The 22,041-nt window shown below is 37.4% G+C and overlaps 1 protein-coding gene across 1 annotated transcript in view; it reads right to left on the reverse strand.

Moving 5' to 3' along the window:
- VPS13D (vacuolar protein sorting 13 homolog D) overlaps nt 1-22,041 on the reverse strand; it is a 200,680-nt gene that overhangs the window by 90,020 nt on the left and 88,619 nt on the right. The window contains exons 49-62 of the mRNA XM_074933956.1: nt 21,910-22,036; nt 19,936-20,078; nt 16,129-16,259; nt 15,388-15,563; nt 14,663-14,786; nt 13,441-13,676; nt 11,698-11,806; nt 10,046-10,209; nt 9,217-9,325; nt 6,055-6,234; nt 5,607-5,723; nt 5,108-5,257; nt 3,657-3,806; nt 2,450-2,546 (exon numbers count right to left, since the gene is read on the reverse strand). Of these exons, the coding sequence (XP_074790057.1) occupies nt 2,450-2,546; nt 3,657-3,806; nt 5,108-5,257; nt 5,607-5,723; nt 6,055-6,234; nt 9,217-9,325; nt 10,046-10,209; nt 11,698-11,806; nt 13,441-13,676; nt 14,663-14,786; nt 15,388-15,563; nt 16,129-16,259; nt 19,936-20,078; nt 21,910-22,036 (2,013 nt within the window). The remainder of the gene's footprint in view (nt 1-2,449; nt 2,547-3,656; nt 3,807-5,107; nt 5,258-5,606; nt 5,724-6,054; nt 6,235-9,216; nt 9,326-10,045; nt 10,210-11,697; nt 11,807-13,440; nt 13,677-14,662; nt 14,787-15,387; nt 15,564-16,128; nt 16,260-19,935; nt 20,079-21,909; nt 22,037-22,041) is intronic.

Below are 22,041 nucleotides of genomic sequence, written 5' to 3' on the forward strand. Positions count from 1 at the left end.
GCTGTATAAGTAGGGGCACTGCCAGCAGATCGAGGGACGTGATCATTCCCCTCTATTCGACATTGGTGAGGTCTCATCTGGAGTGCTGTGTCCAGTTTTGGGCCCCACACTACAAGAAGGATGTGGATAAATTGGAAAGCGTCCAGTGGACGGCAACAAAAATGATTAGGGGACTGGAACACATGACTTATGAGGAGAGGCTGAGGAAACTGGGATTGTTTAGTCTGCAGAAGAGAAAGACGAGGGGGGATTTGATAGCTGCTTTTAACTACCTGAAAGGGGGTTCCAAAGAGGATGGATCTAGACTGTTCTCAGTGGTAGCAGATAACAGAACAAGGAGTAATGGTCTCAAGTTGCAGTGCGGGAGGTTTTGGTTGGAAATTAGGAAAAGCTTTTTCACTAGGAGGGTGGTGAAGCACTGGAATGCGTTACCTAGGGAGGTGGTGGAATCTTCTTCCTTAGAGGTTTTTAAGGTCAGGCTTGACAAAGCCCTGGCTGGGATGATTTAGTTGGGGATTGGTCCTGATTTGAGCAGGGGGTTGGACTAGATGACCTCCTGAGATCCCTTCCAACCCTGATATTCTATGATTAGTTTGCCAACCAACAAAAATAATTTAAGTAGCTCCAGCAAGAAATAGGTTTCTTTTCCATAGTTGAGAATCGCTCCTGACCTCAGTTACATTGATTGTCTCAGGGGGGAATTCTGGGACAGATTGCTGTGAAATTTGTTACTTTGGAAAGAGAATCTCCTTTTTGCTCTGGAAGAAATTTCTATAGCATGTTGACAAATGCAATATGTAAATACCAAGCAGGCTGAAAAGCAAACTGCAGAGACTTTTTGTTCCCCTTTATGGATTCCTTACAATGAATCAAGATGACCTCAAAGATTTTTCTTTTTTCCCCAAATGGAAATAATACTTCACATCTGGAGTAAAAGGTTCTCTTTTCCCTCTTATTTCTGGAGGACACAGACAAGCTTTTTGGAGGACCTCAACTGTGGTATAAAATAAGGCAGTATCCTTAGCTTCAATTTCTTCCACCCTCAAGCTGAAGGGGAAAAGGATACAATTGCAGTCTTTGCCTCCCTCCCTTCAGTTTGGGGAAGACAGGAGGCGAGAAACAGCTCAGTTACCACCTCAAGTGACTATTAGAACCTCTAAAGATCTTCTTCAGACCTCCAGAAAAGAGAACAATTTCCAGTATTTCAAATACAAATGATACAAGCTGCTTCCTTCTTTCTTTCTAGAGCTCATGAGACCATCTTTATAAATCATAAAGCATTTCTAATTGTTTTGTCATATACATTTAAGCACTTACCAAGTTTAACCATATTTTGTCTGCACCTTTAACGTCTCTTAGCGAGGTCTAGTTTGTATGCACACTGTGATCTCTTTACAGCAAAGAACCAATGAGAAACAAGGAAACAAGAGAGAGCACAAGCAATGCAGTAAACTGAGAGGAAAGATAGTCCAGTTGTTAGGGTACTAGCTTGAGAGCTAGGAGACCAAGTTTTAATTCTTTGCTCTACCAGAGGCTTCCCATATGACTCCAGGCAAAGTCATTCAGTCTTTTTTGTGCCTCGGTTCCCCATCTGTAAACGGGGGATAACAACATTCCCCTATCTCACAGATAGAATTACATTCAAGATTGTGAGGCACTCAGCTACTAGAGTGGGCTTGTCTGCACTTGGAAATTTACAGAAATAGCTATTCTGGAATAGTTGTTTTGATATGTTTGTAGAAGAGTATCCACACAGGGATTTATCCCAAATTAATTATTCCAGATTATACCAAAATAATTATTCCAGAACTGCTATTTCAGCAAATTTCCAAATGTTGATAAACCTCAAAATAGATAGATGCCTCTCTAACCCTCCCTAGGAGATTAAAACATTCCAAGGTCTGTTTTGCTTCAACTAAGAGCAAGAAACCTTTTTATTCCACTTAAAGCCATGGGTATGGATGTCACAAGTTAAGAGGTCAGGGGCAGCCAGAAAGTTTTCTGAATTAACCAAGAGGAAGTGTCGCAGGAACAAATGAATGGAGATCCAGTCGCTAGCCTTGAGTTTGTTTAATAAACAAAATTGCCAAACAAAGTGGTTGGCTAAATAACAACATTTCTTTTACCCTAGTTCAGCTGAATCCAGATACAGAAACTGAAGAGGAACATTAAACTTCTTCCCATAGGGACTCAGCTCAACTGTGCACGGGACAATAAAATGTTCTATGAGTCATTCCCCAAATCTTGGAACAAACACTGCACAGTATGTAAGCTGCTATTGACACATCTTAGCTTTCCAGCTTTTTACAGTGGAAGTTTTCAGGCTGTCAAAGGCTTTCAAGTTAACAGTGGAAATTGCCAGGCATTTTGAACTAATTTTGTATGCAGACAACAGGGATACAATAAAACCTGCATACTGTGGAACTGACCTTGTAACTTTATACTGTACCTGATTCCGAGTGATCATAGCCAAAGAAACTCAATAGTTTCAGGAGTAGTTTCTCCTCAATTTGGATTGTGAACCTCCGAGCTGTGATCATCAGATGCTACAGAGATAAATATATCTCAATTTACATTGTGAACAACAGAAATAATTCTCCATCTACCCTCATTAACAATGAAAATCTATTGTAACTTGACACAGTTCTTTTATTCATAGGGTTTCATAATACGATTCCCATTGTCAAAATGTCTTGGGCCCTTCCTCCCCTCCCCCTCCCACACAGTTACAAGAAATCTGCAGTGAATTGTATTTGGTTAGTTCTTGTAACTATCTGTGCTTAATTACGAAATGTTAAAATTGCAGAGTTATTACCGTCCAAGGGACTCTGACATTGCAATCAGCTATTTTTCAAATATGTCCAAATTAATACAGGCTTACTTTGAAGGTTTAAGTTTCATACTAGGCCTTAAGAACCAACCTAGTTTTGTTACTGCTGTGTAGGCTAGGATTAGTAAATAATGTTATATATAACATTTGTAGTTATGCTTCTAAATTAGGGTTGATGCTACAAGGTGGAAGCTGTTCATCACAAGGACCACGGGAAAAAAATTTCACGCTATATATATTATGTAAAGCATAGAACAGTTGATCCTGCCCATTCATTATGGTAGGGTCTCTCAGTTCTCTGAGGCAACAGCTAGTGGCCTGAAGGCTAGATTCCTAGACTTGAAGCACTAAAGGTTTGGTCTAATTTGGCAACTTCTTCAATTCCATGTACTGTTATAATATGCAATATTCTTCAGATGACTAATTAAATTCAGGACCTTACTGTCATTCTTGATGGTGTCGGGGTGGAATTTAAAGATATTAACTTTTTTTTGGAGACTAGCAGAAGATGACCCTAGGGACCTGGCCAGTATTTTCTCCCTTAATAAATCAGGTTCTAAAATTTAAGGGAGAGCTATTAAAGAAAGTTTAATGGCTCCCACATTTGCCCATAAAGTCACTGCACTGTCGTCAACCGCAATGTACTTTAGGATACTTAGAGCATCAAAGGTCTGAATGAGAGAGGTACTCTCAGCCACAAAAAGCTAGTACATCTGCACATTTGATTTAATTTAGACTACTTACAGATTAAAAACTAGGAATAGGTAAAAACAAACACTCTTAATAAACACAATGACATTTGAATGCGACAATCAAACTTGATTACCTTGTATATATCAGTTAGTGCATTCTTACTGGGAAATTTCATTGCATTTAATTGCACTGCAGGGCCGGTCTCAATTGCTTCATTTTCACTGATTTGGGGGGTCAGAAAGAGCATGAAAGGCTGTGTTGTGCCAATGAGCTGATTATCCACCTGCAGAATTAACAAGAAAGCAGAAGAATGTGACAACTCTTCAGCATAGATAATGAAATCTAAGCTCTCTTTTTAAATTGAAAGATAAAAGTTTGCAAAAGGGGTGGGGTTGTTTATGTCTCGCGAATAGCAGACACACAGAACACACTATGCACATTTTATTTTTCTTACTCATCATTAAAATCCTTCCACAAGTGTTCAGAAATACCTCTCCTTTACCAGTGTTGTTACAACTAGCAACATATACAAATGTGCATGAGTATCTTGAAATGCTAGACACCATTAGGTAGTAGAAAATGGATCCTTAATAAGCTCAGCAAGTTTGATCTGAATTTTTAAAGGCATAAATCATAAAGCATTTATTGACAAAAGATACGCAGAATTAAATAGCTTCCCAGTTTTAAGTCTGCTTATGATACCCACCCTTTTTCAATTTACATATGATATTCTACAAAAACACATAGCTGTCATTAAGAGAACTTACATATTACAAATGGGCTTAGAAATACTTGGAAGGGTTTCATTTTCTCAAAAATGAGGCCAAATTGGACAGATTGGTTCCCGAGCCATGAATATGAAACACCACAATGGACGAGTAGTAAAGTGGCACCCCCTAAAGGCCAAGCCCTAAATTCCCCCCCACTCAGGCAAAACACCATCTGAATAGAAACTGCAAGAATGTCTCTAAGCTTCTGTCCTACACTGACCTATGTATGGTACTATACGTACCACTGCTACCATCTTCAGTGCTTGATTATTCAGCTACAACACCTGATGATTTTTGTATAATAGTGAACAGAATGGGGAGGAAGTTTTTTGCAAAGTTTATGCACATTACAAAGATTCTGACTTATACAACAGTGAAAATTAAAAAGGAATGGAAAGACTAAAGTAATAACTAGATTAGTGTCTCAACTACAGGTATATGACAGAGGACAATGAAAAAGCACAGGTGCAAAACATTACCTCTGGATCTGCAATCAAACAAAAAAAGAGGAAAGATTAGACTGAATGCTAATGTTTTACCTGATTGATTTAGGGTAGTGAACAGACATTTTGATCAGGATATTAGAGCAAAATTCTTCTCTTATAAGAAGGTGACCATGACACCTTTAATGTTGATATGCTGCAGACCAGACCTGGGCTTTTATTGTTTCATCTGAAACACATCACCTGTCCCTAAGCATTGTAAACTGCACAACAAATCACTCACTACTTTATTACGTATAGACACAAACATCCATTGCATCCTTACATAAGTTATGAAAATAAATGCACAAATTTGTTCCAAAAATAATTACCTGTACATCCAGTATACTGAGCTCAAGCACCTGGCTGGTTGATAATTGTGTGTAGTGAACATTAATTCCAGTGAGGCTTGCAAATACCAGCTCTTCAGGGACTTTGTTAACTAAAGATAATCCTAGTCCACCTTCTAATTTCACTAGCACCTGAAAACACAAAAACAATTTAAAAAAATTCTAGACACACACACACACACACACACACACACACACACACACACTCTCTTGGCCAATGCATTTACTTAACTGTTTTAAAAATATTCTCATTGCTAGCCAAGTCTTCAAATACATACAGAGGTCCTAAACTATACAAGCTTGTGTGACAAGCTGAATGACTTGCTATTTTAACTGCTGAAATTCAGTTTAGAATTTGGGGTTGTAACATGGAAAAAAACAGTAAGAGGTCTGAACAGTGATAAAGATTTATAAAGGATAATATTGTACACACCCCTCCTTCACGGTAAAAAATAAAGGCCTATCAGTTTTATTATCTTACTTCCAATTCCTGATCTGTGTCTGGATTTTTTAACTTGCGCAGATCTTGTTCCGTAACTGGAAGTTCACCTCCTTCACACGATAAACGATCATTTCTACGTTGGTTAAAATCTGTTATCTAAAACAAAATGAACTACTAAGAAGCTTTTTCTTATTTATGTACAAGAAAAGAAATCAAGTGTACATTACCTATATATGGTAGGACATAAGCTTTAAACTAAAAAATACAATGGCAACACTTCTGATCAAATCTGAAACCAATTCTATATTACATGAGATATTTTTCCCCTTTGTGCTATTACAAATTAATACTATGCTCTTCTACCTTTCTTTTGCATAAGAATTTACAGCTGCATTTTTAAATCATCCAAAATATTCCATACATTATAGAAACATCAGAATGAAAATTAATGATGACACTTCATCCAGAATTTATGAATAACTTTCACCTGAAGAACTCGAGTTGGCCCATCTGGGACAACTCTGACTGCCAGTACTCCTGACCCAGGCCTCATCTTCTGGTTTATAAACTGCTGTTCAGGCGGAATGGGCCCCAAAAGCTCTAGGGACGTATCAGGACCAAGAACCACTTCAGCTCCATCACACAAACCTGATATTCCTCCTTTTGCCTAGAAAAAAAAAATAAATTAAAAGCACAAAGTCGAAACACTGAAATAGTACACAAGGGCACAGATAATGGTGTGTGAATACTTTAATTTTAAAATGTATTTCAAAATCATTTCTCTTCTATAGCTCAAGCTATTTCAATCAACTGAAAATGTATTTAATTTAATTTAATAACTCTCTATTTATGCAGCTGGAGAAAAGAATCCACAATTGATTTGAGCAGATGGGCAGTTAGGCAAACTGTAAGATTCAGACAGCACAGGTGTAAGAGAGGAAGGCTGCCACAGAAGTTGTATTTTATGTTACTAGAGTTTCTGGTAAGTGAACGTCAACAATTGGCATGGTTAAAAAAAAGTCGTCTGGGTCCATGATTAAACATTCACCTTGCATCTTCAGACCTGAGAATGGGATCAAAGCCCTGCTCAAAGTGAGTGAAAGTTCTTCTTAAAAGGTATTCTGCAGGGGAACAGAAATGTTCTCGGATCTATTTTCTCATCTTTTATAATAGATCCAGAGTTAAGCCAAGTACACTATGACCGTCACTTGTTAAAAAGAGACTGACATCACTATGAGTTAAGTCATTAATAGTGGAACCTCTATTTCTTTGGTTACGTCAAACTGACAAGAGAGAGGAACATGCTGCTACCACCACCAATATGCAGCTAAGGCTGGACTGTCCACTATAAGAGGAATGTCCTAGCTTCTCGGTTTCCACAGTATACACAGATGTTACATCAAAGCAATTCCAATGTACTGCATCAATACACCACATGAAGGATGTATACAACTTACATGTATATATTACAGGCATGCCACAGTGCACATGGAAAGTCAATATAACATTGTGGAAATAACATTTTGCAATTTAGTATCTTGCCAGATTGTATGTGTTTTTTCCCCTCAAGAAGACAAAAAAGCAATTAGACCATACTGAGGATTAACGGCTTGCTAATTTTATTTTTAGTTATTAAACAAAGTTAGTGGAGTCATAAAAACAAGAAAGTCCAGAAACCTGTAAACACAGGGTTAATTCATATGGTTTTAAAAAAAGATTTCTCCAGTTTAAAAAATAGTTTTGAATATGTGCTCTTGGATTGCAAACTTGCACAAGTTTCAGCACAATGAAAATTTTGTTACCCGAGTTTGGTTTATAAGGAAAGTGACAGGAAAATGGATGGCAAAGGGGACTGACTATGGTCTATAGAGCCTTCTAAAACGAAAGACAGATTAATAGTGGCTGAAACTCATCACAAACCGCTTAATGGCCAAAAGGAAATCAATTTGATGCTCTCAGTCTAGCTCCCAAAGGACACACCTCCACATCATAAATATATCCGACTGAGAGACTGGCATTCTTGTTGGTGGTCTCAGCCGAGAGGCTAAGAAGTGAATGAACACCGAGACTGAGTTACACTTTTATCTCAAGAAAAATCTCTTAAAATCAGGATTGCATCACATTGGCAGGGGCAACGTGGGAGCGTTTCACCACTGCTCTCCTTTCTCTCTCTCTCCTAGAGATAGAGGACTTCAATCTCCAAGATTCTCAACCTTGCACCTTACAAGCATAGCATTCACATAAGCTTCACCAGAACAGAACTGCAGATCGTCTTAAAACACATTAAAAATATTTTCCTTAATTTTTATCCTCTCTGCTTGTAACAAAAGAGATTTGTCTCAGGCTTGAAACTAGATCTTGATGGAATATTTCCTCCTCCATTGCATGTACATGCTGTTTTGTTATTATAGGATTAGTCATCAGCATGGCAGAACTGCTGGTGTTTTGTTTTGAATGAACAAACATAACTGAAAAGCAATTGTTTTGGAAAAAACAGCACATAAAAATTACATGGAATTTAGAAACAAGAAAAAAAGGCAGGTCAAATATAGGGCTCACAAATCTTGACAGTGTCCCTTTAACCACGGAATTCTGAATAGTGATGCTATTATCCTGTAACTTACAAATCCATTCCAGATGCATAATGTAACAGTCAGTCTGTGATCAAAGGGCTCACATAGCAAATACCATAGTCCCTCTTTACACTAAGTCAGGGTTGATTTTTATTGGTATAGCTTGCACAACACAGGGTCTTTGAACATCCTATTATAAAATATCAACTCATCACAATCATATTTATCACAAAATTCAAATCCTGTTTTCTACTGCAAGAGGTAGTATATGTACACAGAATATATCTTCTAATAAACTTTGTAAACAAGATACAGATAAATATGAGTAAAACACAAACACATAGTAACAGCTACAAGAGATCATAAATATCAACAGTCTTTAACTTTCAGGGCCAGAGTTTCAAAACAATGTCTCACATTTCTGAGCACATACCCTGCATGCAGGTATCAAAATTTATCAGACGCAAATATATGTGTTAGCTGTTTGAAAAGTACATGTACAAGTGTCATACAGAACTTAATAAAGCATGCATGACTGGAAACAAGGTTGAGGTATGAAAGTCATATGTCCTGATTGTCAGAAGTATGAGCACACACAACTCCGACAACAGAGAGCTGTAGGTGCTCTGCATCTCTGAAAATCAGGCCCTTAGGCCAAAATTTTCAGATTTGGGTGCCTTAAGTTAGACACCTAAAACTCTATTTAGCATCTAAAATGTTGGTCTGATTTTTAGCAGTGATGTACAATTCTGGCTTATATGAACTTTCAGTGGATTTAAGTGCCTAACTGTGGTACCCAAGACTAAAAACTCTGGTTTCAGTTTTCCAATCCCTTTGTTTGCAAATCCACAAAAGATAGGTTGCCTCATGTTTAATTAATTTTTACCAATAAAAATATGTGAAGACAATTAAATTTACATCATGTGAATTCCTAGTGGAATCTTTGGGTTTTCCCCCCACCTCTTTCAAGGTTTGGTCTTTTAAACAAAGTTTGTAATACCACTAGCCCATCTGATTTGGACACCAATCACCTCAGCCAGCAACCAAAACAAGTTAGATGCAGAATTAATACTGACCTGTACAACGAGGCCATGCATACCACAGGTTAACTTGCCATCTCGAAAACTCCACGTCTGAGTAGTACTGCGCCGTCGATCTGGCTTTCTCAGCATCAGGGGCTCATACCTGGGGGGAGAGGGGGGGAGTGAGACCCCAAAAATTTCCACGTTTAGATTCCATTGTTGGGAAGTTTTTAATTAGTCATGCATCCCTATTTTGTTCTATTCTGGCTTCCTCACCCGTAGCTCTTAAAAGTATTATTTCAATTTGCTCCTGGCTGCATTGCATTAACTGTCCATTTATTTAAGGGCAAAGGCAACCAACAAAAGAGATACAATACACATATGAAGGCAAATAGTATTTAGTGCTTCTGTAAGGTTGACAGTCTTTAAGATTGAAGTACTCTATTTATCCAAAGGGACAGATAGCCCAAGCAGTGTTAGATGTATCTCCACCATGACCTGAAAAGAGCAATTTTGGGAGTGGGGGGATAACTCAATCTATGTGCCCTTTTAATATTTAGCCTTCCTGCTGTTCCAGGGCAGCCAGTCAGTGCCACTTGTGGTGGGGGTAGTTTTGGTGATGTAGACACTCATTCTCAAGGAATTGTTCTGTGACAAAACACTTACAAGATGGTAACTTTTGGGTTTTACCAGCTCTGGCTGGATTCAAACTGGTGATATAGCAATGACAGGCTATGAATACAATTACTGATCCCTCAAGCCATCCAATAATCTAATGTGGGTATTTTAAACATCTTAGACTACTTAACTTTTGTAACTTTTTATAGTTGTACTCTTTTTATTTTTAATCTGTAACAATTAAATAGAATTCCTATCCAGAGACCTGTTATCTGTGACTGCAGCCAGGCCGGCAATATCTAAAATCATGGAGGACTCAACAGATCGAGGCGAAGAAGGCTTATTGGGGTTATGAGGAACTGAGGAACCTTCATGGCAAAGCATGCCGGTGCCAGTCATTCTCCAAAGTTGGGATCGCTTCCCTGGCTCCTGTAGCATATGCATAAAAGATTAAGTTGATCATAAATAATGCAGAGCAAACAATATATATTTATATTTAATTACTGAATTCAGTAAGTGATGGTATTTGGAATGACTTTTACATATTCATGTTCACGGACCTGATATCAAATTCGGTGCTAATAGTACCTATTAAAGTCTACTGCAATTATCAATGGCCAGTGAGAATACTTTGATATCAAATGTGCATAAACCCCACACATATTGGTAACTCTGAGGCTATTAGGCTACACAAACAAACAATACTGTTCAATAATGCTTCTATTTTCAAAACATGTGCTTTTATTTACATACATTTCTTAAAAAGTTTGTAAAGAAACGATTGGCTTATTTACATTGCCATCTTCTTTTACAACAAAAGGACTTCTTGTCTGCAACTTCATCACCACCTCTAACTTCTCTCTTGGTCCTTTACTCTTCACTATAACCCTAGAGGCATCTCATCTCTAAATGTAATGTTTCTTACTACTTTTATTCTGATTACTCCCTTCTCTTTCTCTGTCTCTGACCTTCATCTCTCTCCTGCATCAGTACATGAAGCTACTTGAACTTTCTTCAACAGAAGATCTCTAGTTTCTTTTCCTCAAATACGCTCACCTTTTTTTCTCTCCTATCCACTCTCTTAATTTCCATACCTGGCTTCCCAGAAACCTCTGCTCTTCTGTGCTTTTCTCAGAGCAAAAATATCTGCAAGACCCATATCCACATCTGTTACTATCCACTTCATTCTTCCTTTGATCTAGCAGTCTGCAATCATTTTCCTTAAACCCCTCATTGGATCATTGCCACTACTGTATTGTTGGCATCCAACAATCTCCTCTCCAGACTATCATTCCTCCAGTTTATAAGCGTGACCACTTCACTTAGTCTTTATTGACCTTTATCAATTCCCTTCTCCCAGTGAATACAAACTTCGTATCAACCAACTATTTTCAAATCTTTCAACAGCTTTGGCTCCTCTCACTCTCTGGACCCACCACACACTACTCCTCCTCCCCGGGCTATCTTTTATTCTGCTGAGTCTGAGCTACTCTGATTTCCTCCTCCTTCACTATTAAATAATTAAAAAGTGCTATATAAGTATCAGTACTATCATAATGAAAGGCTCTTTAATGACTTATTTCACCTATAACAGATTCTCTCTGTTCTCCATCTTACAGAGGCTATTAACTGTTACAAATCCAAACCTAAAACACAACATTTCCTCTGTTTCCTTCTCCCAGCTCCCTTCAGCACTTACCCCAGCTCACTCTTTTATAGTCAGTCTATTATATTATGGACATGGCATTCTTTTTCAACAGAAAAGAAAATGTCTTGTAATACTAAATACACAACTAAAACAAACTATAATTGGGTAATATTTAGAGCAGCGTTCTAAAGTGTCTGTGTGACTAGGATCATACAGCAACAACATTCTTAGCAAAATACTGTTTCTGAACCCTCACTGCAGTCTCATACCTTCTTCTTTAGTATGACTCTCTGTGTCTTTGGAGAAACATCCAGGACAAGCTCTGCATAAGCAACATCTTTATTTGAAGCAACTGGCCTTCCAGTTCCCTCTTGCAAACTAGAATTGCGAGAAAATCCAACATGCATTCAGATACATTCCTATACAAAGTTTCTGTCTCTTCTGAATACTGAGTCAGAACCATACCTAACTATTAACAGGACAACTTATGCTTGCCCTTCGCTAGACGTTATGCAAATTTAAGTCAGGTTACCCATTACACTATTTCCCCTCATTTTTGGAATCACTAGGGTAAACCATCAGCATGGTATTTATATTATTAAAAGTGTTGTGTGTCTAGAATTAGTAATAGGAGCTAAAAGTCCAACTTGGAGTTCAATTTGACAAGCAGATTAATGCTTCATTGCTTACATCAATATTGGTAAGGCAGAATCAGCATTTTCTTCAAAAGCTATCTTCAGTGTTCTATAGCTCAGTTACACAAGTGTATCTGGACTGAAACGCAACTAGTAAGTTACAAGCAATAGTTGCCCTGTGGCAGTGCTCTGAACCACCATGGGTAAGATCAAGTTTTCGATAAATGTCCTGATCGTTCGTTCCCTTGGATAGCAGATATTGTGGTAACTGTGGATGCAGTAAGTTAAATCCCTAAGGGGCCACTACGTGAAATGAATAAATGCTTAGCTCCTCATCTTCCAACAATTAGTTATACAGAGGAGATACTGATCAAAAGAAAATCATATCCAGAAGAACTGGTAGACAATGTGCTCTGTACATGCACATGTGAACATCTTAAAGTCCATTTAATATTTAGTTTACATTTTAACTAATCTTGGCTCAGTCATGACAATAAGCAACATATACGTGTAGCAACATCTTCCACCATAATCTACAGTAACAAAGATGTTATAAGAAGGCCTTGCTCAAAGATCAACTCCCCTCTATTGGAGATATTCAGTGATACTCAGTTCAACTGGAGACATCACAAAGAGCAGATATCCTAGCTGAAGACACCAGGTCCTCATCTCACTTTTCTCAGAAATCAGTTCCCCACCCCCATCTTCCAGGGGGTCCCATTACTAACCTACCTCCCACCCATGTTTTCCACCATGATCTAATCTGGTATGGAACCAGATCTTTCTTTCTTCCACTGCTTCTCTGGCTGACAGTACTATAACTCTGTCTTTGCAATACCAGAAAAGACTCAATGCTCTACTATTAATGACAGCCTGAGGTTAAAAGAACTGAAAGACCAGAACTAATTAAAAGTAGAGATTCATTCTGACAGAAAAATTTAATCATGTAAGAAGCATCCCTCATGCAGTACACGAGCTACTCTTTCAGTTTATGTGCCGTAAGTATTAATTTGTTTGGCAATACATAAAAAAATTAAGTATCACAAGACCATGCGAGATAAGCATCATATTACCAAATTTACAGATAAGCAAACTGAGACATTGTGAGGCAAAGTTATTTGCCCAGGTTCTCAGAAAAAGTCAGTGGCAGAGCAAGAAATACAACCCTGGAATCCTGACTCCCAGTCTTCTTTTCTAACTAAGAGTCTCCTCTTGTTGACCCTGTAGCCAGCGTAAGTTTATCGGTATGTGAAATCCTTACACAGATAAGTACTGTATAACAGCAACAGTTTTAAAAAAGAACAGCTTCAATTGATGGCTGAATATTCACCACTTGCTTTCAAAGGCTGTTTTCAATATAATATGAAAAGGAGTTACCCTGAGAAAGTATACGTAGCAGCAATATAAATGAAATTTTCATAATAAAGCTGTTTGCCGTCTTGAAAGTCATTCATGCTGCAGGTAATTTCTGAGGAGCCTGCCCCTTTAACTGTCAGCATGATGAAAGGTGGCAGGGTGGGTTCATCCCATGCATAGTCCAAAGAAGTCATTGGCTTCACTTCAGTGCAGAGTCTGGGCTCTGCAACACCATGCTGAGTAAAAACAACTGGGACCTATAATAATGAAAGAAGACTTTAGAAAATGGTAGGTGTAAGTGAGTCAGGAGTCAGCTGCTATTGCCAGTGTAGTTCAGGGTTGTGATTTTCTAGTTCTTCAGCACATTAGTTGCATTTTATAGGTCATATGTTATTTCCCTGATTTGACTAAAAATTATTCCATGCCATTTCAATTTTTGCTTCCTTCTTATAGTTTAAGAAGTTTTATTCCTTCATACAAGTCTCACCATTAAAGTTTGTCTGATGATGAATGTTAAAATACTTTGCACTTATAGAGTATCTTCCATCCAAAGCTCCCAATGCCTTCAATCCTCTGGGAGATATTATTTTATATATAAGCAAGCTGAGGTATAGCTAAGTTAGATGAATTGCCAGGGTCACAACAATTCAGCATCAAAGCCTGAAATAGAACTGGGTAGCCCTGAATCTCAGTCTCCTATTCTAAACACAAAAAAGACATACTTCTTTGTAGGATAAAAATTGCAATTGCTGGCATGGAACTTAAATAATGCCTCACTTTAGGCATCTCCAGTGGATAGGGTATAGGACTGAGAATCAGGAGGCCTGGACTCTATTCCCAGCTATGCTATTAATGTGCTGTATGACACAGAACAAGTCATAAATCATCTACACCTCCGTTTCCTCATTTGTGACAGTAATGATACCGATCCTCCTTTGTAAAAGAGCTTTGAGATCTATACATGAAAAAACACGTGCATGTTTTTCATGTATAGATGACGATAAATAAATAAATAGATAATTCAGTAAGATGATGCTTTTTAGTAAGAAGCTCAGTAACACGAACTTGTTCTGAAAACTAAAAAGATTTTAATGCTGACATATACAAATGCTTCTCATGATGTGAACTTTCCAATCACTTCACTAGACAAACCAGTGCAGCTCTTTTACAGAATAGTTGAGAATACATCAAGTACACACAATTAAAATGGTTTTTACTTTTCAATGGATCTATAGCTCTTTACCTTGGAAAAATTGTCTATGCGAAAAGGAGGAGGTAACTGATCAGTGTCACCAAATGAAATGCGGTATGTCGCTCCTCGAAGGGTAATTTCAACTCGTAAAAAGTAACATTTTCCGAGAGTGTCTCTGCAGAACAAACACAAAACAGCACAATACATTTAAAGCATTCATAAACTGGATCTATAAACTAGTACCTAGGTCAGCATTGTGTAACCAATGCTGCATCAATTAGTCAAACAATTTCTGGAACAGCTTAGGCATATATTAAAAAGGTACAGTAGAAAAATAATGTAATCTAATCCTCCAGCTATACAATTGGCTTGGGCAGGACTTCCCCAAGATAAGTGCAATAATTCATTATTTCTTTTATGCAATTCTGTTTCGATTGTTAAATTGTGCCCATCACCATGGTATGTGTAAGCTAAATCGTCTCCATGCTGATAAAATCCTTGGACTTTAACACTGTAGTACATTTCTCTCTCTCTCACACACACGTAGACTATTTCACAGCAAATGTACACAAGCATTCACAGCTCTTTTAATTAAGATACTTAACAGTCCACCAGTCAGAAAGTATCTGCTTTTCACGTTAAACCAAAGAAAAACAGGTCAAACACAAGAGAAGCAGACATCTGACATGTTACTGTAGTCACAAGTTTAGACATTTGCCTCTTTAGCAGACACAGAAGACAACTTTAAATATATATCATCCATGTACAGTAACTACCTCATATTGATATGGAAGGAGCTATTTTTGTTGACTTCAAAACCCCCAGACCAAACACAGTTTGGAACCTCCATTAGCCGTACGCATAATAATTGATCATAATCGTTACGTGGCCAGTGGAACACAACGCTGGAACCAGGAAGAGTGGAGATATAGCCATCAGGATTTGATGTACCCTAATAACAGAAAGACAGGCGGTAACATCACCACCACCTTAAAAACAATCTATACAGACCGTGAAATTTGAATGAAGCAATTTTTTCATGAAATGAATGGTGGCAACTGGATACACAGGAAAATATATTCTCATAACCAAGTATTAATAGTAGTTTATATTTTTCACACCAACTTTCATCCTGAAGCATCTCCAAATAAATTTACCATTATATATAAACATCGCAATGGCATCACTTCCTGGATAGAGGGGACCAGAACCTGTCGCACAATGATAGGGGGAGGGGATATTTTAGGAAAGGGCACATGTACAAACCCCTATTTCTTTGAAAAGGGTCACAGGATCTTTAATGTGCATACAAATTATACAGGAGCTCATTTTTCAAGGTCTGATCCAACAGCCTTACAAGAAACTCAGATATATCTAATTCAGAACGGCAGAGTCAACACTATTGGGATTTTACCTTATGATAATTACACTTCCCCTTCTTTAAAGATAATCTTCTGTGAAATATGTTTATGCTATTAAAAAATACAAAATATTTGCTAGTAGAAAGGTAGTCTTACCTGACCTCTGGCAAACTCCCGTTGAGCAAAGGCAAGCTTGTGTGATGATTTATTGTCTAACAGGTAACGGGGTGCAAATGTTACCATGCAAGTGTCAATATAACGACCTCTGCCCTTCTTAACATCAATACCTAAGAAGAAGAAAGTCTGTTAAAAATAAAAATATCTACTGTCTGAAAAAAATATTTAGTATAAGAAATGTAAACTTTTAAAATAATGTTTCTCAGACGCAATGCATATGTTCTACAGCTTGCACATATTTCAAACAGAAATAGTAAACAAAATCTGGTTTATATAATGCCACTTGCTATACTTTTTTATTGTCTATAAAGTGGAATGTAGTAGTTTAGTCTTGTCAGCATTATAGATGGCACAATAGCATGTGCCTTGGGGTCCTTTTCAGAAGTTATGTTTCTTTTCCTCTTCAAAAGGATGGTCCAAACCATCTTCAGTTGGAGTCTTAGGGGTGTGAAGTAAGTTACCATGAGCTCCTCAAATCATGAAAACCAGGTACATGAACACTGATAGGCAAACAAACACCCCAGAAGTTCCTCAAAACACGTTGCGGGAAAAAGCACTTCAGTGTGAAAATTCAGCCTGAGGTTTCAATGAATGGTAGTGTTCTGAAAGAGGAATAACTGTGTCCTTGGGGCACTGACAGAGAAGTGAGTAGTCATGCTCTCCCATCCCTTTTACTGGCTTACCTAGGTTGCTGTGCAGCAATTTCTTAGAGATGGGTAAAATGAGACTACACTGCAGTTCAAACTAGGTGAGCCAGAATCATGTTTGAACAAGGCATTAAAGGATATTGGTGAAGGACAGTGAGTCAAAGCAGTGCCTAACAACGAATTGCTAAAATAAAATTTTCATCCCATAAAATTCAGTGGGTTGCTTGGCCCTTAGGCACCAAAAACATGAAGCATTATATCCAAATTGCTGATTACTGAGTTCTAACACCCTTTGGGCCTCCCTCCCTTGCGTGAATTATCTGTCTTTCTTTCAAACAGCTGCTTTAGTGGTTCTTCCCTTCCATCCAATATTCCTCCCCTGATTATTCCAGAAGGTAAAAATGCCTTTAGGAAAAAGTGAAAAATTATATGAACAACACGAGAAAGGAGAAACACCCTGGAAACAGACATGGAATAAAATAAAAAGGGGGAAAAAAAAGAAGACAGGAGAGAGGTCTGGAAACAAAAGCACCTATAAATACCTAACATGAAAAACACCCAGGCAGTATATGGCATAGAAGCTACAGTAGAGACATCCAAAAGAAATTCAGGAAGTATGCAACAGTGCCTTTAGCGACAGTCAAAATGGTGCTTTGAAAACTACTACATAAGTGTAAATATGTAAACATAGGAAGCCTTAAAGGACAGTTTGCAAACAGAGTTCACAGAAACTCAAAGAGCACTGAGGAAATACAAAATAAAAAATAGCTCAGATAACTCACACTGTCATTGCTTAGAGAGCATATTTTAATTACTATAGTTGCTATTCCAAATAATTCAAGTATTCCTATTGAACTTCTTTTCAATATTACATGATTCAGTTCTTTTCTGCTACACCCCAGAAAACTGTAAGAGCTTTTGCTTCCTTTATTTTCCTTCGGATTTCAGCTTCTATCACTATCAATAGCAGCATGTGCTAACATGCTTCTCTGAAAATCCTTCACGTACACTGAATCAGAAAACATTGTAGCCAGTGGTGCAGTTCCTTAGGCTAGAATCAACAAACCTGATGCAAGCAAATAATGTACTAAAAATTTGAAATATGGACTAATTTAATCTATATTCTCTCACCCAATTTGACAGCACACATATATATCAGGTTAACTGCAACATTCATATAAAAGTTCCAAGTTATTTTAAGAGAAACGCAAAAAACCGACATACTGGCGAAGCTTGTTTTTGTATGAAGGACCCAAAAGTCAAATGAAGCCAAAATTTTAGCTATTTACTTTTCCCCCCTGTGTATTAGACTAAACGTGTAGAAGTGACAATGGTAAATTTACACAATCAATTATAATTTGTGACAGCTTGTTTTGACACCAAGGCATGGGTAATTTGTCTCATGCCTTAGTACTTAACATTGCAACAAGATTCCTACAATGCATCAGGAGAAAAGGCCCAAATAACATAAGATTTATACTTCAAGGATATGTTATTTGCAATGCAAAACTACCACCACAGTTTCACTCAATGATCTTTTAAAGACAACTGCTTTGGGAAATGTACCAGCCTGTTATGTTTTCCATTAACTGAAATAATATTCCTGAACAGCCCCGCCTTGTTAATATATGACCTGTGCTGTCTTGCTTCACAAGCTGCAACAAATGAAGTTCTGAATCTGAAACATGGCCTCAGAGAGAAAAATTTCAGAGGGTGGGGCAAACATCTTTTAATGAAAAGGAAAAACTGACACACCCCAAATTTTAGGGTCAGATCAAGATGGATTACTTTCTATTACACACACAGTGTCAGCAAGGTTTAAGCGGCCGCTCAGATTGCATTTCAGTAGTATTGCAGTCTGTTCATACTAGAAACCTTGAAGTGTTAATGGAGATTTCCATCTCATATGCCACAGGGGCCGAGGATCAGACCCAGAAGACGTTACTCTAGTTCTACATTCTTAACAAAAGGTCAGAAGCTGAGCCTTCTTTGGTAGGATTTGGAGTGTTCCCGTGCAACATCTATTAACAGAAATGAATACAATGAAGTTGCTGGGATTATGATGTTTAGAAAGAGGCTAGTCAGAAATGATCTTTACAGAAAAATCAAGTAAAACAAAAATTTCCACTAATGTTAAAATAATGGAGCAGGAGCCTTAGGCCTAGAGAAAGAGCTCAATTAAATTTCTCTCCAGTCCTACGAAAGCACCCTTAGACTGCTGAAGGAAAGGAGAGATGGATGCATTTCCTTCAGGTTTTTTTTAAGACTTTTTTTAAATTGGTATTTGAATGAATATATCTATAAAATTCATTTATTCCTCTGGCAAATGTAAGCAGTTTAAATTCTCTTCAAAACTTGGAGTGGATTACCTGACCATTCATTTTTACACATTAACTAACAAATCACATACTTCTATGTTTTCAGACATACGTGGATGTTTTTCAGATAGGTTAGATGAGAATTAATCAGAAAAGAGACTATGAAGAAAAATGGAAGCTGCTGGGTTCAGGTGCTGAGTTTTTTTGAAAATCTGACCTTGGTAATTATAAGTAACACCACATAATATTTTAAAGCACTTTACCCTCTTTATTCTTACAACACTCTTGAGGGGTAAGTACAGTAGTTATCATCATTTTACCGATAGGGAAACTCAGGTAAAGTTTAAGCTATTGCTCAAGGCCACAAAAGATATCCATGTCACAGTTAGGATTAGAACACAGGTATTCCAGGCCCCTGGTCCCTGTGTTGAGATTTTACCACTTTCTTATTATATTAACCTTTCCCAGTTAGAGACTTGTTTTTATATCCCATTATGCCATGGGTATAATGAGTTTAGTAGCCTAAATCTGTCTCCATCGTAAGAGCACTGCATAATTCAGTGGAAAACACTTGACATGGCAATTCACGTTAGGAAGTCCCTTTTCACTGAATAATGAAGTTATAAATGAAGTTAAATGCAGGGAAGCTTTCTCCCCAAAAGTCTTTATAGTCACTGCAGTATTTGAGAGACCGAGAGTATGTATGTGTGGTTTTGTTTGGAGAGGTAGAGGAAAACATTTTATTTCTTACTGTTATACAGAGGCAAATGGTGGTTGCACCATTTCTGTAATATTTAACAAATTGATCCATGATTACATACCAATGTTATAAATCAGGCCAGGTCGGTTTCCCTGCTGGATCACTTTAAGGGCTCGGACACCGCTGCCTCCATCCAGTGAGAATCCCTGACACCAGCCAGGCATACCTTTGGGATGGATTCCTTTCCCAATTCGCATTGTACAACTATGGGTAACGAAAAAACATGCTGATTTACTCATCTAAATAATGGGATAAGTATCAGAACAATACTTTGGCAGTTTTTCTGCTGAACCTAGATGTATTCAGACTGTATATAGTATCAAAACTATTACAAACTAAAAGCAAAATCTCTTGCCTAGTAATAATACATTACATATTTTAGCATGTTTTATCTAAAATTCTTTAAGCATCTTGCAAACATTAATGAAAACTCAATGGCCACAGGAGGTAGGCATTAACAACACTATTTTTCAGGTGGGTAAACTGAGGCAAGGAGAGGCTCAGTGATTTGAACTGTGTTTTTTTAGAAGTAAAATATCTGTGTGACTATAAACAAATTTCAAATCACATTTTCCTAAAATTAGCAACCAACTTAGTATTTTTACCTTCTGTTTTCAATTTTTTTTTCATGGCAGACCAGTTAAACCTCTTAATAATCAACAAATCTATGTTTCCTTTCAATAATAATAATCACCACCACAACTACCAAGGTTTTATATAGCACTGTTCATTAGCTGAACTCAAAGCACTTGAAGAAGCTGTGATGTGCTCAGTAAAATGTTGCCAATTTTTCTTCCTCAGATTAGGTTCAACTTAATATTATTTCTCAGACCACATCACAGAAATCACCATCACAACTGGCAGTGTCCATTATCTTTCAGACAATCTCAACAGAAGGGCCTAGGAATTAAAATAGGCTTGGAGAGACTTTTTCATTTACCAAACTGGATATTTTTTTTTTTTAAAGTCTTGATTTTTTTCAATCTACATTTTCACCAATGGTTAAGAATGGTCATTAAAGAGTGAATCATGTTTCCAGAGGGCAATCCATTAAGAAATCTCCTGACAGACTGCTGTATCTATAGCATTCCTTGCAACCATACATGGGGATCGATGATCAGTGGATCCATGTAGTAGCAGATTCTCCCAAAGAACAACTGGGTATAGCTAGGCAGGAAGCCTGTGCTGAGATTAACCCTGATGCATCATGAAGTTTAACGACTCCAAAATCCTGCCATTCCCTTGTGCATCAGAAACATAGCAGTTCTGCTGCAAGTAGTAGCTAACTCATATATGAAATGGGTAGTTTGGGACAGTTTTTGAGGCTGATGGATATGTTCAGAATAATAAGTCAAAATAGGTGGGAAAATCAGCAAAGAACTGAGCTATGAGTCATTGAAGCAGTAATAAGCCACCACAAATTACAAAGATGCCTCAATTTTTGCTGTTAAATACTTTCAATATATTTAAATTTGTATTTTTATAAATATATACGCATGTGTGTGTGTATATATCTATCTATATCTATATCTATATCTCATTTCAAACCGTCCATGTTTTTGACAAGTTCAGTCAATTAAATTCAAACTCAAAAAGGTAGACTTTTTTTAAACACACGTTTTGAGTAATTGTTTGATGTTTATCCAATGTGCCTATTACTTTATGTCTTTTTATGCTAGTCAAATTATTTTAGTTGTAGTAAGGACATTATCAGAGTGAGCAGTCTAGATTTTCTTGCTTTACCAAGTTATGAAAAGAAACATGATTTCCATACATGTAAAATAATAAAAAAAAAAAAACACAGCAGACTGCTTTTACAATAAAACTACCCAACCAAATAGTTAGTTTTCAGTATCAAATGTCTAAACAGTGAGTAAGCTCATTTCAGTATCTCAAACTAAACACCTTACCAGGTCATCCTGCCAACAAAGGCTTTTTTCTACAGGATATTCACACTTAAATATCAGCACCAGATTCTCTCACTAATTATTTTCATTCTTTGTAAGCATTTTTCCTTCCCATCAACATTACTTACAAGTTTGCCTGTTCTTTGTCAGCATAACAGAAGAGAAGTGGGCTCAGGCTTCTAGCAAGCTCATGTTCTTCAAACTGACCTGCAGCATCTGTCTTTGCATTGTCCTGTCTGAAGATCAGTGGTAACCCTTTG

The sequence above is a fragment of the Natator depressus genome, chromosome 18 (assembly GCF_965152275.1).
Source record: "Natator depressus isolate rNatDep1 chromosome 18, rNatDep2.hap1, whole genome shotgun sequence".
Classification (NCBI taxonomy): domain Eukaryota; kingdom Metazoa; phylum Chordata; order Testudines; family Cheloniidae; genus Natator; species Natator depressus.